Raw genomic sequence first — 18,990 nt, 5'->3', positions numbered from 1 at the left:
GGTACATTTTATGTCAGTGAGTCTAAGTAAAACATTTCAGCTCTTCACCTGCACATGCAAATGCAATCTTATTATTAAATGTACTGGGTTCCTCGCACTTATTTGAAAGTTCAGTGCTAAAACATTTCCATATCTTCATTCGGATTTTTTTATGACTGCACTAAAGCTACGCTCCATTCTTACAGATTCCCAAGACACTGAAGATCTATTTTACTGTATGGAACTTGAAGAATGAATAAAGAAGTTTTCTCTAAAAGTAGGAGTTAAATTTATGGGTAGCATGAGGGGATTTCAGGGAAGGTGTTTTAAGAGAGATAGTCGGTAGCCTTTACAACAGACATTTCATTTTCTAATTTTTTAATAGCTGTGCCCTTGGCCACCCATTCACAATATCTGGTGGCCCATGGGAGGGTCAGACTTCCAAATGCAATGCTGTAAAGAACCAAACCACCAATGAAGATGCCTATTGTTCAATTGCAGTTTAATAGGAGGGATGTATGAGTTGTCACATGATGGTGTCCAGTGCCACCTAGTGGTAAGAAGATGATAATAAACAGTCTCATGCTTTGTGTTGTGGGTTTTGACTCCTTATTTTATATCAGTCCCACAGGAAAATTACTTTTTATTCAGCCACTGGAGAAACAAAGAGGAACCATATTAGTTTATAGAGCCATTACGATAATTGAAGTGGAATGAACGGCAGCATTTCTTGATAATTGATGAACAAAGGTCATTAGAGCTACAGTTGTCACATAAGGTGATAATAATAACATACATAAAATAACCATTAAAACACCAAATGTTGATCTGCAGATATTTAACAAAGGTCCAAAGAGTCCAACAACCTCATCCAAAGTAAAAAAACACTCTATACACTGAATGTCCCACTGTAAAGCCTCTGTAGTGTCATATTTCAACATCTGCTAAAATAAAATCATAGTCAGCAGGTTCATCCATCTGTTTCATGTGTTATTTTATCATCCTGGCTTGCTTTAAGTTGTACTGCCTCTTCACAAGTCCTCATCTCCACAGCCACATTCTGACTCCGCTCCTCGTCCAGTTTCTTGTAGTTGTAGTAATGCATGATGAAGAAAAATATGCCGGGCACCAGCATAAACACTCCGCATGCATAGTACATGTATTTGTAATCTCCAAAAGCATCAACCAGAGCTCCTGAAAGAGAAGATACACACTTTATTGGTCACCATTTTATTAATTGTTGTTCTGTAAATGTTTTTTTTTATCTTGTTTGTCTTCTTTTCTATTGCTATTGAATTGAAAATAATAAATTCTACATCATGTTTATGCATTTATAATCTGAAATAAAAATCTATGTCGATTCACAAACCTGAAATTGGAGGTCCAAGAAGCACTGGTCCACATTCGATAATGGTGACAAGTCCAACTGCACTGGAGAAGCGATGAGCTCCGACGAGGTCCATTAGAACTTCAAAGAGAAGTGCAGAAACCATCCCAAAAGCCAAACCGAAGAAGACAGCATAAATAACCAAACCCCAATATCCAGATGCCAGTGGGCATAAAAGGTGGCACACACCATTATATGATACTGCAAAACTGAAAAAGTACTGGATCCGTGGCCTTATCCACCTGGTGTTCCCTATGAGGCCAGTTGCTGGTCTGATAAACATATCCACCAGAGCAAAAATAGAGAGCAAGAAAGCTGCTGAATATTCATCAATCCCTTGATGTTTTGCATAGGGAGCCAGAAAAACCACAGGCGCGAAAAAGCCAAAGAACATGACCACATTACCAATGAGATAAATGAGGAATCCCCGGTGTCTGAAAAGTGAGAGATCTATGAATTTGTGCACACAGCCCTGAGTCATGCTCTCATTTTGTTTTTCTTCAGTGAGGTTATCTGACTGTGCACTGGTGTCCACAGTTGCAGCTTCCTCAGCGGCTGCTCCGTTACACTCTGGTTGTTCAGTCTTTGGTTTCTGTTGTGCATTTTTGTTGACTGGTCTCATCAAAGAACCAGCTACACAGCAGTTCAAGACAATGGATCCAAGGATGAGGAAGCTCCCCCTCCATCCAAAAGAATCAAACAGAAACTGGTTGAGAGGAGCCAGAGTGCAGAGAACAACTGGACTTCCTGTCATAGCAAGCCCATTCGCCAGTGGCCTTTTGACCTGGAAGTAGGTACCTATGATCGTCAGGGAGGGCTGTAGGTTGAAGGCAAGGCCAAAACCTGTTGAAATAGTAAAAATGGAAATAAATAATGCATTTTTCTTGGATCATTTGAATGCACAGTACCATCAATGAAGATTTTCAGACAGATAAAGACACTTTGAGGCTATGACATTACAATTAATAAAAGAAATGCATTCTTGTGAAGAAAACACGAACAACCAACTTAAAGTCTTCTTCATCAGTAGCAGCTTTATCAGAATGATTTGTTAACATTCATTGTCACACATTGTCGAGGGAGGAATTCTGATCATAAAAATATACCATAAAACCACCATGTCCACCTTGAGGAGGTAGGACAATGGCATTTTTAGCTGCTATAGCAATTCAATATTACTATCCAATATTATTTTCTATTATCAAATGTTCTGTTTTCAACAGATTACTCCAATGATCATCTGATACAAAACCCGAAATGTTAAGTAGATTTAAACTATGTGTACTATTGTTAGAGCTGATGTGATTAGTTGATTAATTAATTAGTGAATTGTTAGTACAAGTAATTAATTAAAATTAAAAATTAAAAAAAAATAAATATATAAGTAGAAAACACATACTATTTTCTGTTACCAGCATCTCAGTTATGGCTTTGGCTGACATTTTACACACCAAACAATTTATTGATGAATTGAGAAAATAATTTGCAGATTAATCAGCAATCAAAATTATTGTCAGTTGCAGCCCTAGTTATCATTTGTAACATTATTATGTCCATAGTGGTCGAATACCTTAAAATAAACTCCAAGATAAGACCATGCACTTCACTCATCTGTGATCTGTCACTCAGTGCTTTGCCACAGTAGGTGGATCATCTTTACCAGATTAAAGTTTAAAGTCTGAGAGGTTTGTTTGCTTACTGTTAGTAGGATGACCATGTGGTCTGGAATACTTCCATGCATGTGTGTATTCATATGATTTACAATAGCAAGTTAAGGTCTAACCTAAGTTTGTGTGTTGCTTTCATAGCATTATTTAACAGGACATGGATTTTTCATTGGGATTTGAGTGAATATTTAGCCAACATGTTGCACAGAATGGCCCACGTTAACCCCAAACAGGGGGGGAAACAACACTAGTGGACTGACCCTGACAATCAAAACGCTCCTCCTGAATGGGAGTAAAAACTAGGATCCTCCTGTTTCAGCCAGTCAGGCAACGTAAAGCAAACATTACAAAGAACAGCAACAACCTCAAGAAAATTCCTCAAAATCTAAATGAACTCTAGCTCATCTAATATTATTAGTATTGAAAAAACAAAAACATTATTTACCTCCAATTACTCCAACACAAAGATACAGATGTATGATAGTTTTGCCAAACGAAGCAAGCACCATGGCTGTGCTAACCATGACCCCACCAACCATAACCACAGGTCTGCTGCCATAGCGATTGACAAGTATACTGCTCACAGGTCCTGTACAGAGGAGAGAAAATCTCACTTTTTTGGTACCTTCTTTCTTTAAAGGTTTACAGCACTGAGGTTATATCAGTTTTAATTAAATAAAGGACAGAAAAATCTTGATAGAAGTACATTGATCAGTCAATATTCATAGATACACTGCATGGGAATGTGCAATTTAAAAAAAATTACTTTGTCAAGTTTTTGAAAATGTTTGATGGCCACTGACCTCCTGCGTACATAGAAGCGAGCATGACTGAGGACACCCAGGCAATTTGACTGTAGGAAACTGAAAAATATTCCTGAATCTCCTTAAAATAGATGGTGAGGGACTTGGGAAAGGCATAGGAGAATCCTATGGAGATGAAAGCGCCGAAGACGACAGCCCAGCCCCAGCCTCCATCTGGTGGCTTGTAGCCTAGTTTGTTTGCTGCTGCAGGGGGCATGTTCCTATTCACCGGCAGGCTAAAGGAGAATAGGTAAAAGTAGTGAACATTGTAAAAACAAAAACTTGTAGCAATTGTAATGATCACATATTGCAGTCTACATATCACAAGAGCTCACCACTGCACAATCCTCTAAACCGTGTGGCCCAAGCTATGAACCCTGTTGTTGTACCAGGCTATAGCTCCCCCTCAGAAAGATCCTGGACTAAGGCCTTTGATCTCATCACGTGTGCTTGCATGATAAACAGGAGTGACCACACGCCAAAAAGGGAATAATACAGCTAGAGATCTTAGGACATATATGTATGAATAGAAAAGCTAATGTTGACACCAAACAAGGATAAGTACCAATGTAAAAGTAAAAGTACAAACTTTGGTTTTGTTTAAAAGTTCTTTGTGGGCCTTTGTACTCTCTGTGTGTGTGTGTGTGTGTGTGTGTGTGTGTGTGTGTGTGTGTGTGTGTGTGTGTGTGTGTGTGTGTGTGCAAGTGCTGGGCAAAAGATAAAATCCTGTATCATGAAATGATGTAACATGTCATGATATGGTAAATTTTGAACTAGAACCAGATTGGAACCAGACAGAATGACTGTTTTTGGTTCATCTAGTGAATTCTATCCCTAAAATTTCAAGGTATTTTATTTTATTTTGTATTCATTGCCACATAAATCATGTTAATCCTCTATTGTAGTCCGCACGCAACAATAAAACTTAAAGCAGACCTATAGATAGATAGATAGATAGATAGATAGATAGATAGATAGATAGATAGATAGATAGATAGATAGATAGATAGATAGATAGATAGATAGATAGATAGATAGATAGAAGACTAAGACACATCAAGGGCTAATATCCAGGGCCTTTTCCAAATCAGAATCAGAATCAGAAATACTTTATTGATCCCCAGGGGGAAAATCTGTATGTAATAGCTGTTCAAGATGCTCACGCAATGTTAAATAATAGAAATAATACTTATATTACAATCTAACACACACTATATATAGAATAGGAATGTATATATAGGTATATACATATCAGTAAAAATGAAAAATAAAAATCTCTTGACTTTTTCTGTACACATAAAGCCTAACCTGTTATGAGCACTAATAAGGCTGAAAAGTGGAACAGGGCCACCTCATGGTTTTAAGACTTGTGTAATTTTGTTAGCATTCAACAACAACATATCCCTTGAGTCTTAGCCACAAATGTGTCATCAGAGCCTTGTGGGACCTGTCGTTGTTGAATACTAACAAAATAAGCTGTCTTTTATCTTAATTTAAAATTATGAGACGGTCCAATTTAATTAGCCATTACAGTAGAGGCCCATTTAGTTAGAATATAAACAGAAAACCCCAGTATCGTATTCCAGCTATTCAGAATGAATGATGAAAAGCGCTCTGTGAGAAATTAAAAAAGAATCATTTATCTTTGGTAAATGAGGACACGCTCAAATATTACTAGCCAATGGTGATGAAAAGTAAATTTATTCAAATTAAATTAAGTTACAAATTACTTTGCAGATTCAGATTAATGCAAAAAAATTATAATCAACAAATACATTTTAAGATAAAACTGAATGAGCCCCACCTTTACCTGTTAATGCATCAATAACACATAATGCATCAATAGTTATAATCCAGTAACATAAAGTTCATCATTTTGAAATGGGCCTGCATAAAGAGTACCTTTACTTTTGGTATTTCAAGTATATTATGATGCGTTTACTTTTATACTAAAGATCTGAGTACTTCTTCCACCACTGCCAGCCAATAAAGTTACAGATGCTCATTTATCATAAACTATGAATAATAATAATAATAATAATAATAATAATAATAATAATAATAATAATAGAAAACCTTACTATCATGTTTCAGGTTTTTAAAAAGATAAATAAAAAGATATGAAAGATATCTATGAGAGACAGTAAAGGATTGGGCTGGAGTTAAGCTTTATTCCAGACTTCAGATCAACCAGTGTATCACAAATGAAAGCTACAGTGGAACACAATGGGACCAGCAATTCTTTGGGCTTTGTGGTGGATAGAGGACATAAGACCAAATAAAGTTCTTGGACCTTATTAATGAGATCCTATCTATTTTGTTTAGAATTGACTAGACTGCCTGCTGGGTCTGAAGTTGACCGAAATGAAATAGCCAATTCTATAGGAAAGGCAAATCAAAAGAAAGGAGATACAGAAATATATCACTTGGAAGAGTGGAGGTTAGAGGAAAAATCAAGGAGGGTGTAGAAAGTGTATGGCAGGGATTGTGGGAAAGGGAGAAGCACTAGGAAGGAAGGCACTATTTTTCTTGACAGCCTCAGATTAAAAAGGCCACTTATTGTTATAAAACTCGAAAAGCTTCTGTTAAAATGTGCAGACTGAGGCTCGGGCAGGTTAAATAACTACTTGCACATCCACATGTATGTGTATGTATCCAAAGGGATTATGTGAGCGTGGGTGTCACGAAACAAAAAAGCATGTTTTCCTGGAATGTAACAAATATAATCATTTTCTATTAAATCTTTTCTTTGACCAAAATAAATCACCAGCTGATCACGAAAGCAGTTTAACAGTTCTTACATGAGGCTGTCAGTTAAATGTTTGTCCTAAAGAGGGCAGTAATAAGCCTATTAGCCTCCACACTGCCAAAATCCCACAAGACAAAGAAGAAGCTTCATTTCCCACTAATTTGTGCTTCAGAGAACAGCAGCGGAGTGAGACCTCTCGCAGCGGAGTGAGACCTCTCGCAGCGGAGTGAGACCCGCAGCTGACAAAGAGGAGGACACACTCCTCTCCACGCCTCCCTCCCTCCCTCCCTCCCTCAGTCAGCGGATGTTATTCAACTGCACATTCACAGTTTGCGTGAATTTAACTTTCTCTTACTAAACAGGCGAATATGCGGACGGGAGATAAAGTTATGTTGTAATGCTGTAACATCAGAGATTATTGTTGATCGTTTGTTTCGAGCAACATCACCGGCCGACCTCTGTTTATGTTACTCAACCGCTTGTGTAACACGTGAGTTGTCGGTTTGTAACGTTGGCTACACTGGAGTATTTAGCTTGTGGTAAGTAAGCCATTGTGCTGGGTTCAGTGTATTTTATATAGATAGATAGATAGATAGATAGATGAGATGTTTTCCGTTGTGAGAACACGGGTGGTCTCGGGTTTGGCCACATTGTCCAGTTGTTTAAATTCAAGGGCGGCAACAAGAGCCACACCTGCCCTCCTCTGCAGACATCAGCATCGGACCTTCAGCTCTGAGTCTGCAGGTGTCAAGGTAATCTTCTCTCTCTGTGTGTTACTGCATTAGTAACTGTAAAGCATGCAACATAAACAAAGCATTTCTGACTTTATTAAGTCAACATTAATCTATGTTGCTACTAATAAAGGCGCTTTCACTTTCTGATCATATATTTAAGGGTGATTAGACCCCAACAAAGCAAATTGTGGGACACTGTGGCAGAAGTTACCAGTGCGAGTGAATGTCCATCTTACTTGCAAAAAATGAACATTTCTATTCTGCTTAACTCCTAACATCTCTATGCCCTCTGGTTTCCCACGCAATGTGAATGCAGGAAGCATAAAAGGAAGTGAGGGTTAGTAGTTAATAGTAGTGAGGGTTAGGGTTCATATGATCAGTTAGTCACCTCACACCGGCTTCACCCAGTTCATTTACCAATCTTTGTTGTTGCTGCATTTCCTTTTCTTTCTGGTGCTTTCCATCACATCCCGCCTAAATCTGCACGGCTTGTTACTTTGTGATGATTCACAATTGTCCCTTTTGGGCGTAGCTGGCAAAGACTGACAGGTTAAACTGCATTTGACCCACGTGTCCGCAGTTTGAGTGACATGAGACACAGTCACGTGATGACAACATTCCCTGCTTTCTTCACAGCCATTGGATGAAAACAAAGTGGGACGCACACCTGGTCATCCGACATATATTCAACCTGTCAGGCGGTGGTGTAGTGGATAAAAGCTTTATGTTATTAATAGTGACTTTTTAGACTACTTTTGCATATTTAACTCAACCCGAAACTAGGTCAGTAGTATTTATTTTTTGATTATGTTTGATAATTACTAGGATGATTAAGTAATATGCTTGCAGTAATATACATGAAAATATCCTATCTAGATTTTTTTTTTGTTTGTTTGGTCATGCACAACTTACATCTATTTTTTTTCTTTTCCTAGTGGAAATGGGCTTTCGCAATTACCCCAAATGTTAATTATACTAAATTAGTATTTAAATAATTTGTATCTTCCGAGTAAAATATTAAAAGTACTGATAAAATAGTATTCTGTTGCATAGGCAAAAAGTTTTTTTCAGTTTTAACAATTTGATTTGTAATTTCTAAAGGTTTTCATCTGATTAGTGTTACATAAAGTAATATACCTCTTGTGTTTTATAATATATCTAATTTCAGAGCTCCATTGGTGTGCAGTTTTCACAGTGTTATTGACAATACTGATGTCCTCCTTTCAGACAGAGCAGTGGTTGCTCTTAAAAGTAGTAATGGGACTCTCTCTAAGACAAACCTGGCTCAAACACAAACAAACATTTACCTAAGCAGAATGGACAGAGGGTAACATTACTGAAATATTTATATATTATCACTTCCCTGCTCTGTTTCAGGTGCTGTATGATGGGCTTTGTCCCATATGTGTGAAGGAGATCCGGCTCCTGCAATTTCTGCAGAAAAACCAGCCTGGGAAAGTAGATTTTGTCGATATCTCACTGCCAGGCTATGATGGAGCAAAATATAGGGACGTCAGCTACGAGATGGCCATGGAGGAAATGCATGTGATTGATGAGAAATACAAGGTATACTTATAGTACATTCCTCTGACTTTACTAGCACTTTAATAATCTGTATGTCAAATCGCCATTTTAGTGTAGTATTATGTATTTCACTGCCAGTTGGCTAACCTCCTCTGTATTTGCAGGTTCACCGTGGAGTCCCAGCATTTGCAGTCATGTACAGTGCCGTGGGCCTTGGCTGGTTGGGTCGCTTCATGATGTGGCCACCTGTGAGACCATTCATGGACAAGTGTTATGCCATCTTTGCCAGGAATCGCTTAAAGTGGACCGGACGCGGGGAGGAGTGCACCACAGGACGGTGTGAAAAGAAATCACAATGACTCTTAACCTCAGAAACACTAAACTATGTGTAATAAGTTAACTGATTGTGAAGAAGAGCTGGATGAATACTGTATGGTTTATCCCGATCAGGCACCGGTTTATTATGAGTGTGTCTGGAAAAGCTCCAAGACTGTTGTTACCTGAAAGGAAATATTGGCTTCCTGATTAAATATGAATGCTGTGAAGACATCATCTGATGCTTTATTTACTTTTAAAACTGTAAGTGTGGGGAAAAAAAAACATACTTCAGCTCAGATGACATCTTCTAAAAATTATCCAAAAATGAAAATGACTAGAGAAAAATAGAGATGTTGATATTGCAAGATACAAGCAAAACAAGATTTTCAAATCAACTAGAAATGGCCTTAATATTAAAAATGTCTTTATTATGTTGAGCGTCTTAATGGGATCCAAAGTAATATGACTAAAAAGCAGATTTATTTTGTCAGAACATTGGTAAAAATGACAGATGAGCAGACGAAAGAAACCAAAAAATATATATTAATCCTAACCAAAACAAACATGACACTGCAAAGAAAGAGCCATACTGCAAAAGACACAGTATGGCGTACTGTATATAAGACTGTCATACTGTGACAAATATACAGTGCAGAGAAAATAACTGAAGCAAAATACAGACAATTTCCTGTTGCACACAGTGTATCAGATTGAGATTGAGTTAAAAGAAGATGGAGAACCAAGCTGCCACTAGATGTCATTGTAAGTCTAAAGTAATGTCAGCTGTGAGCGTGAAATTGTTCCTGGGGAAGTGTGATATATGGCAGTCACGATTGTTGACCAGCTCATGATCGACCTGTTGTCTTTTCTTTATAAGGGTAACAGATATAAGCAGAAATGAGGAGTTCAGTAGATTCTTATTTATACTGCAGGATGAAATCAATATTTAGTGGTTCTGACACTGAAGGTAAAAACCAAAACTGACTGAACTGGCATGATCATTTTAGTTCAAATTACTCTTGTAAGTAATTCTGACAGATACAGACACTCAAGTCTCGAGTTTTTAATCTCACAGGTGCTCCTGCTGTTGGGAGGATGTTTCATCAACAACACATTGCCATGCAGAACAGTATGTGCTTGTCAAAGGTTATATGAGTTATGGCGATAGGACTGTGATGTTTTCAAAACATACTCTGTGATATAAGGCAGACACACATCAGTTTGAGTCACATACTTAAAGTATTTTGCTTTGCTTTTCCACAGCAGAGATTTAAGTCTTTAGATTAGCCTGCAAATTACTGTGTAATTTTGTATATACTATATATATCAATGTAATACTTGTGTGTTATGTGGTACCTATATCTATATCTATATCTAACTGCCTTTTCATGGCATAGCTGGACATATAGGCTATGTCTGCTAGTGCCCTGTTTGTACCAGGTAATTAATACGTACTGGGTCATTTAAAAAAGTACTTAAAGTTAAGTTTAGTTCTAGATAGATAGAAACTTGTTTCTAGGTCCCTCCTAAAGCCAAATATGTTACCCTTTTGTTTCCTGTAACTGTATATTACGTTTCCTTGGTACCCAATATGTTCAAAAAAGCATCGCCACATTTCATTAGATCTATTAACTACTACAGACTTTTAATTGTTTTGTATCACATGTTGTGGCCTGTGCTCAGTTTCTAAGAACTACAGAGCTGGTGACCTGTTTCTGTTTCTGTTGTGCTGTGACGTAGGAATCAGCTAACATCAGCTCACTGAGACCCTTAAGTTCTTACCCCCCTCCCTAATTTTAGACTTGTGCTTCCAAACCGGTAGTCAGCAGTGACAGCACATGACTTTAAGCCTGAGTGGTCTTACAAAGCATTGGTCGTGCTTGCCCACCCCCAGCCCAGCTCAACCAATGAGAGTAAAGTACTGCACGAGAGGGGGGTAGAATTAAGTATCAAAACACAGTAGACATAGTGCTTCTGTCAATTTATCAAAAGTGGTGTACTGGATTTGAAAGACCAGGAAATTGGTTGAAGAGGAATTGTGAAGACAGAAGAAGTAGGTCTTGTGTTTCAGGTAAATCTTGAGTGAATGTTTGCATCAGACATTTTCTGTCAAGGTTAGAGTGGCTATAAGCTACTTTGGTTCATGACCTTCCCCCACTTAAGTGGAAAACAACCATAGTAGATGTTTGACTATTGCATACCTAAGCTGTTTGCCTTGCCTGAGTGTTTTTATGAATGTGCCTTATTTATATTATACATAAAGTACGCTTCCATTTTCTAAGGATATGAGAGCAACTAAGGGCAAAGCTCTGTGTTCTCAAATGTCTGTCACATTGCAGGCATACATCCTAATGCACAATGTAGGGAGTTATTTACAAGCCATGTATACTGATGTATTTGCTTTGAGGTTTCATGTTACATTCTCGAGAGGGGACATAGTACTTGGAAACCATGGAAGTTCAGGTCTATTGTGGGACATTAAGTTTGTACACAATCAGCTCACCCTGAACTCTCCCTTAGCTGTTTATAGGAGTCACACTGTGCCTCTGCTCTAAACAGGCATGCAGTGGAGATATAGATTAATCAGATTTAGCTGATGCACTGGGCGCTTTCGTTCATCTGAAGTTCATCCCTATTGTTTTGCAAGGTAATTCATTTGTTTTGGTTTGCAATGTTTTGTTATTGTATTCACGATTGGATTTAAATAAATCCAATTTGCATGTCATTTTGTCTGAACAACAGACATTTATAGCAGACATTTTTAGCCACAGTAGCAGCAGGGCATGGCAACAAACATTCATGGTTTTCAGATGGTGTATCCTGATGACTTTGGTGATTTCTTGACTTTTTCTCTTGCACAATCTGCAGGTTGACATTGTTGGTTGTTATTGAAATGTCTTTCCAACTATTGGATGCATTGCCATGGAATTTGTTGCATTCTTGTTTCCCAAGGGATTAAGTGTAATAACCTTGATTGCTTGATTTTTCATCTAGCATCATCATTAAGTCACAATTGTCTAATTCTAATTGTCCAATAGTTGTCCATCAGCCTCAGATCATTAGCAAATGTTAGCATGCTTAAACACTAAAATAAGATGGTGAACATTGTAAGCATTATACTTGCTAAGTATTATTGTCAGCATGTTTGCATGCTGATGTTAGGTCTTAGCTCAAAACACCACTGTACCATAATAAAGCCTCACAGAGATGCTCGCATGACTGTACACTCTTAGTTTTATTCCAGTGTCTTTGTTCTGTGTATTTTCCTAGATTCCTGTTGAAAATGCTGCTCTGGCCTAAATCAAGTAAAGCTCAAGAGTGACATTTGGACTTTGATTGATTGCTGCTCACGACATCAGGTCAAACATGGGTCGCTACCTCAGCACCAACCTGTGTTCAAGTTCTATGAATAAGACTTTGAGGTCATACTGCAAAATTAGGTACCTAATGAGCCTTCTCAGAAAGTACCCTCGTCTGGCCAAAGCACCACTCTGCCGGGACCTTCACAGAAATTCACTCCTGTCACCTCCTCATCCTTCCAGATTTACAAGAAAAGCTACTTTTAAAAATTTGAACCACGGTGATACAGGCTCTACCTCTCACCACTTCCTTAGAGATTTTACCGAAGTGAAACATCTCCAGTTTGTGCGTTTTTACTCCTCTTCTAATAGGAATACATTCAAAGCTGCAGCTCCAATTGGGATCTTTGAGGAGGCTCAGAACAGTTTTAATTTGAGTTCCCTGGGAGGACGTCTTGGTCTGTCATTTAATCGATTGTCCAGACACATTAACATTTATTTCAAGAGAAAGGACGTTGAACCTCTAGCAGAAAATGACAGCTTTGATGTCACATCTCCAGAATATCTTGGCAGGTCACAGAGGCGTACTCAAAGTCAACGAGCAGCCAGAGAGCGAAAAATATCTGAGGGCAAAGACACAAAGCAGACCTTGAAAAACACACAGGGGATGGATGGAGGAGGAACAAGTCCTTCAACACAGGGAAATTCTGGGCTGGAACTATTTCACACCAGCTCTTTTGCGACAACATTTGGTGAGAGCTACAGTTATGTTGCTAATCACATTAACTCGGTCTTCTCTCGCAGTTTTGTAAAAGTTCAAATGCAGGAGAATTTGGAAACCGAGTCTTTCACCAGAGGGATGAATAGGAGACAGAAGAGGAAAAAAATGCAAAACACTTACGTAATAAACTCTCAAGAAGCAGAAATGTCTCAAGTAAAATCGGGTGCTGAGAAGGCGGCAGTGGAACTGAACAATATCTCTAGCAGATGGGAGGAGGGCTACCTTCTCTTTGCAAGGCACATCAATAAATACTTTGGTGCCAAGGTTACTGATAACCAAAATCGGCAAAATAATAGCACCTACAAAAAATACTTTTCAGCACAATCTACCTCACAAACTCAAGGTGCCCTACCACAACTGAAGAAAAAAGAGCCTATCATCCCTGAAACTGGAAACATTTTCCACAGCAGTCATAATACCGCTAACTTTGGGGAGAACTATTTCCAAACAGCTGGTCACATCAATAAATATTTCAAGGGTCAAAGTGGATTGGATGAGGATGTTGATAAAAATCCCCTAATAGAGATTGACCCTGGATCTGCTACCTCTGAGAGACTGAAGACTGTATCATTTATGGACTGCCTTCTCCACCCCTCAAGTGCCATCCCTGACTTGCTGGGTACCTATCTAAATCTGGGCCCCTTGACCCAGACTAGTAAGCCCAAGCCTGCCATGACTTCACCAAAGGCAATATTGAATAAAAAGGTGAGAAAGCTACACAGCATGTCCCTTATATCATGAGCTGACATGTCTAATCATTTGCCTTATCTCATTCTTCAAGCTGGTACAGCATCGCAAACTGTAATGCAAATGTTTAAAACTAATATTCTGGTTGTATGTTCTCAGCTTGTCTTGAGTCTGAGGCAGGCAGAGGAAATGACACGAGGGTTGATTGGCAGTCTGGTACAAGCTTCATCTCCAGAAGCTCTGACTGCCTGTGTGGAGGCACTTAATGAACACCTTATTCGTTATCCATCATGCAAAGCTTTAATGTGGCAGGTCTGTTGAAAGTGAAACAATCACGTTTACAAATGTGTAACTGATTTGAGCTCTGTGACTTATAAACAATGTTTCTGTTTCCAGGAGAAAATCGCAGTGACATTGCTGAGAAAGCGACGAACCTACAGAGACAACCAGGTGCTTCAGAGCACCTTAAGAGAAACCTTGGCTCTGATTGGCTATGTGGATCCAGTGAAAGGCCGTGGCATCAGAGTGCTCTCAATTGATGGTGGTGGCACAAGGTAACATCAAGAAAATGGATGATTAATGAATGATAGCCCTTCATGCTGTACACAGAACTAGAGCTGCAACTTATTTTAATAATCAGTTATGATAATGATTGGTTGTTTTGTCTATACAATCTCGTAAAAATAGTGAAATATGTCCATCAAATCTTCAAGTTGCTTGTTTCATCCAACCAACAGCTCAAAATATATATAGTTTACTATCATATAAGGCAAATAAAAGTAGCCAACCCTCACATTTGCAAAGCTGGAAGCAGGGAATGTTTGAAAAACTACTCAAAGAATTAATCATTTATCGGAATAGTTGCTGATTAACTAACCTCAGGTCAACCCAGAACCCTTGTTTAAGATGGTGTCAGTTCTGTATATAACTACATATTTTATAGTCATGACCAAAACCCAGTGTAACAAAAATGTTCAGCTCTTCATGATATGTTAATTCTTGATTTTATTACTTGTCTTTGCCTTTTCCAGAGGCGTGGTGCCTTTGCAGGTGTTAAAGCTACTGGAAGCTGAGACAGGCAAGAAGATCCACCAGCTGTTTGACTACATCTGTGGAGTGAGCACAGGTAACAAACAACAGAACAGAGAGTTACTAAAAATAACAATATATTGTATTCTCTATCCTTCTCAGTTTGAATCTATAATTTCTTGTCTCACTTATGTATCTCTGCGTGTGTTTTATCAAAGGTGCCGTTCTAGCCTTCATGCTGGGTCTGGCACATTTTTCTCTGGAGGAGTGTGCTGAAATGTATCGTCGTTTTGGCTCTGAAGTGTTTCGGCAGAACCGGCTGGTTGGCACCATGAAAATGGGCTGGAGTCACTCTTACTATAACACTGAGACCTGGGAGACAATACTACGGTACACACAGAATAGAATGCAAGAGTTTCAGTGAAGGTAGTGAATTCTCCACATGTTAATATGAGAGCAATACAATCTAGTTTGACAGAATTTTCTGTTTTTATCTTATCTAGCGAAAAGCTGGGAAATAGAGTACTTATTAAAACAGCCAGAAATGAGCTGAGTCCCAAGGTAAGAATACTGCACTTCACATTCACATGTTGAATGGGATACTATGATAATGACATTTTTTTATCCAAAACAGAACAGAAGGGGAGATTGTAACCACATTTCACATTTGGTCGGACGCTGAATTAGTAACTTTTTAGCTATAATTTTCGAATAACATGTACCTGTTTAGCCAATACATCTATGATGATCCTTCATTAATCAGGTAAAATATTTATATTCACTGAAATCATAGGTATCAATAGTGATAACTATATAGTGATAAGCCAAAATTACACTTTACACCTCTTATGTAACTCTTCACCACATACTATGAATTTGCACAGACATAGATATAAACTGAAACCTGACCTGTTTTGTAGAGGCATACAACAGTAACCTAGTAATGTTTGTTTTCAAGCCTTAAAACTGCAGTTTGCATAGGTTTTGTAAAACTTTTATTGCTAACTCTTCAGGTTTCAGCAGTCAGCGCAGTGGTAAACTGGGGTACCAGTCCAAAGGCCTTCGTCTTCCGCAACTACAATCACAAACCAGGCTCTCTCAGCCGCTATGCAGGAGGCTCAGGCTGTCAGATGTGGCAGGCAGTGCGAGCATCATCAGCTGCCCCAGGATACTTCCAGGAGTTCCTCTTACAAAGTGACATTCACCAGGTAGATGTGGAAGATTTAAAATTATGTTACTAAAGACCCATTTATATGTGAGTGGAATAGGTGGTGATGTGATAAATGAATGGTAAGGATGATGTGGGGAGAAGCTACCTTCCCCTTGATAAGATGAAGTTTGCAAATCCTTCTCCCCCAATACCTCACAATAATATATATAATAGTTACAATAGAGTAGAGTACAATTTGTTTATTAATTAATAGCTTAAACTGCATTTTAAGATGGTGCAACCCATTTATAAGAATGGGAAGATAACTTTACTAATCCCTAATGGGGAAATTCTTTTTTCACTGATTTCTTACACACATACAATCATGCACAATTAGGGGTCTGGTGCCTTGCACAAGGGCAGGGCCCAGGAAATGGAAATGGCACCGCTCCAGCTACCAGTCCGCATTCAATACTGTGGTCTGTGCTAGACTTGAACTGACTCCCAAGCCAACTCCCTTCGGACTGAGCTACTGTCACCCATATGTTAATGGAACAATGATTTTCACATAGTCGCCAATTACTAAAACTGAACGACAACATTGTTGTGCTTTGCATTTGACCAAACACACGTTTATGACCTGTGGTGCGCATTAAAGCTATTTTTTGATTAACCATAAATGAGAAAAATGAAAGATAAATAGAATAAAATAAAAAATAAATATGGGAAGAGAAAAAAGTTAAAAGACCCGTCTCTATGTCCCACTTCAGCAAAAAGAAAAAAATACAGAACCGTCCCCATTTTCTGCCCCACTGATAATTTTCATATAGTTCCTAAATGAAATCAGCTGTTTTGATATTACAGTTATGCCTACTAAATTGTTGAGTGGGATTATATATATTTAAGCTTTTATTTAACAAAATAGAAAAATAAGAATCACGATAAGGCTCAGAATGCATTTGAATTAAACAAAATACTTGTACACTTATTATTTATTTCTGTATTCTTTGTAGGATGGTGGAATTATCATGAACAATCCCTGTGCCTTGGCTGTCCATGAGAGCCGTCTGTTGTGGCCCAACCAGTCCTTCCAGTGTGTGCTGTCCCTTGGCACTGGTCGATTTGACAACGTTAAAAGGGGAACTGCCACCTCCACCAGCCTGAGGGCCAAAATCAGCAACCTGATCTGCAGTGCTACTGACACTGAAGGGGTTCACACCCTTTTGGACGATCTGCTGGCTCGTGACGTGTACTTCCGCTTTAACCCCATGTTGAGTGCTGTGGTGTCGCTGGACGAGAGCCGGCCTCAGGCCCTGAACCAGCTGCAGAGAGACACCCAGAACTACCTGGAGAGGAACCGGCCCAAACTGGCGAGGCTTTGTTTGGTGCTCGGGGCAGAGCGCTCAGGTGTTATCAGAACTAAGGACTGGATGAATGAAAGGGCCTGGGAGATGAAGCAGAGATGGGTGTGAGTAGGTTCATTATGAGGCATGTCTACACATAAATGCATACCACATTCACTGATGCACACATACACTGTACAGGCTGTGGAAAAAATAACAGAAACTCTTTAAATTACAACAATTTTTTGATCCCCTGACCCTTAATTTAGCACCACCATGAGGTTGACTTTTTGGATTTTGAGTGAAATGTCTTGATTGAACTATTGAATGGCTTGCCCTGAAACATGGGGATGAATTATAATAACTTAGATAATAATAGATCTCTTAACTTTTCATCTAATGCCATCATCAGGTCAGTTTGTTCATTCACATCAGCCTCTGCTGTATTTTGTGTTTAGTGCTAATTAGCAAATGTTATTATGAGCAAGTAAGTATGCAGACTTTAGAATTTAAAACATTGCTATGACTAAATATAGTCTTAAAGTGCCACTAGTAAGACTATGGACTTACGGTAAGTCTACACAGGAGGCTTTCCATATGCATCAATTTCCTTTTGTTTTACGCACGTAACTACAGTGATTGTGTGTTAGCCAAAACGCAATGACATACTACACCCAGTAAAGTGCTTGAACACATCCTGTGTAGACAGACAAAACACTGCTGCTGCCGCTTTCACTATGCAGGCTCTTTATGTAGGCACGCTGTCAGTTTGGCCTAAAGTTTGTAGTATTAACCAAATATTTTGTTAATATCTTGTCTACTTGAGAGCACCGTATTTGCAGCTGAACTCACAATTACAAAGCCAGCTACAATGAGTATTAAGTTATGTACTGATCAGCGGCATGCATCCACTTTAGAGGAAGTTGACCAATCTTCTTTTTAATGTGATTTTTCAAATAAATATAAGACTTCTTCCAGCTAAGCTGTCATCATATCATAAGATGTTTCTGCTATTTAGTCAACTTCCTGTTATACATGTATCGTATGTTAAATCAATATGATATTGTCAACATGCCTCACTTACATTATATATATCATCTCATATATTTTTTTTTATGATTTCTTGACATAGATGCACAGGACAAATATGCACAACCATGAAATAAGCACTTTCATGCACTTTATTAAAAAAGCTTTGTGTATAGTGCACATGTGACTTAATCCAGTATCTGATTATTACTGTATGTGAAAATGTTGACTCCAATATAAGCTATAAATCTTACTTGTTTGTGACATTACAGCTGATGTAGTATATTATTTTGCTATTGGGCATTTTATGAGTATTTGTTTTGAATAAATTCATATTTATGAAGACTCTTTTCCTTTTTTTCCCCCCCTTTACTGAAAACATAAAACCACCACCACCACCACTTTTCGTCAATCCAATAAATAAATCACCCTGCTCTTGGCAAATGATGTAAGACTTTATCAATGGGTGAGAAGCCATCCAATCACTTGAATGTGACGGGTTAAATCCCCC

The 18,990-nt window shown here is 38.4% G+C and overlaps 2 protein-coding genes across 6 annotated transcripts; one reads left to right on the top strand and one right to left on the bottom strand.

Annotated features, from left to right (window-relative positions):
• Positions 1 to 464: 464 nt before the first annotated feature.
• Positions 465 to 7,824, bottom strand: slc16a7 (solute carrier family 16 member 7). 2 transcript variants are annotated; one of them, XM_051425601.1, is made up of 5 exons: positions 7,737 to 7,824; positions 3,837 to 4,072; positions 3,479 to 3,622; positions 1,349 to 2,209; positions 465 to 1,173 (listed from the first exon to the last, which is right to left on the bottom strand). In XM_051425601.1, the coding sequence occupies exons 1-5, from the start codon at positions 7,781 to 7,783 to the stop codon at positions 950 to 952; spliced, it is 1,512 nt and encodes a 503-aa protein (XP_051281561.1). In that variant the 5' UTR covers positions 7,784 to 7,824; the 3' UTR covers positions 465 to 949. The 2 variants fall into 2 exon arrangements, with proteins under 2 accessions (XP_051281561.1, XP_051281562.1); XM_051425602.1 differs by lacking the exon at positions 7,737 to 7,824 and adding an exon at positions 4,172 to 4,269.
• LOC127377575 (calcium-independent phospholipase A2-gamma-like) lies at positions 6,765 to 18,824 on the top strand. Of its 4 annotated transcripts, XM_051425599.1 has the most exons (12): positions 6,765 to 7,124; positions 7,259 to 7,337; positions 8,697 to 8,885; positions 9,008 to 11,232; positions 12,432 to 13,946; positions 14,088 to 14,240; positions 14,325 to 14,482; positions 14,960 to 15,054; positions 15,176 to 15,347; positions 15,461 to 15,518; positions 15,971 to 16,165; positions 17,121 to 18,824. In XM_051425599.1, the coding sequence occupies exons 5-12, from the start codon at positions 12,528 to 12,530 to the stop codon at positions 17,577 to 17,579; spliced, it is 2,709 nt and encodes a 902-aa protein (XP_051281559.1). In that variant the 5' UTR covers positions 6,765 to 7,124; positions 7,259 to 7,337; positions 8,697 to 8,885; positions 9,008 to 11,232; positions 12,432 to 12,527; the 3' UTR covers positions 17,580 to 18,824. The 4 variants fall into 4 exon arrangements, with proteins under 4 accessions (XP_051281559.1, XP_051281560.1, XP_051281558.1 ...); XM_051425600.1 differs by lacking the exon at positions 7,259 to 7,337; XM_051425598.1 differs by having other exon boundaries at positions 6,765 to 7,337; positions 9,008 to 11,808.
• The last annotated feature ends 166 nt before the right edge of the window (positions 18,825 to 18,990 follow it).

The sequence above is a fragment of the Dicentrarchus labrax genome, unplaced genomic scaffold (assembly GCF_905237075.1).
Source record: "Dicentrarchus labrax unplaced genomic scaffold, dlabrax2021, whole genome shotgun sequence".
NCBI lineage: Eukaryota > Metazoa > Chordata > Actinopteri > Moronidae > Dicentrarchus > Dicentrarchus labrax.
This window is presented reverse-complemented; position numbering and strand designations above follow the sequence as displayed.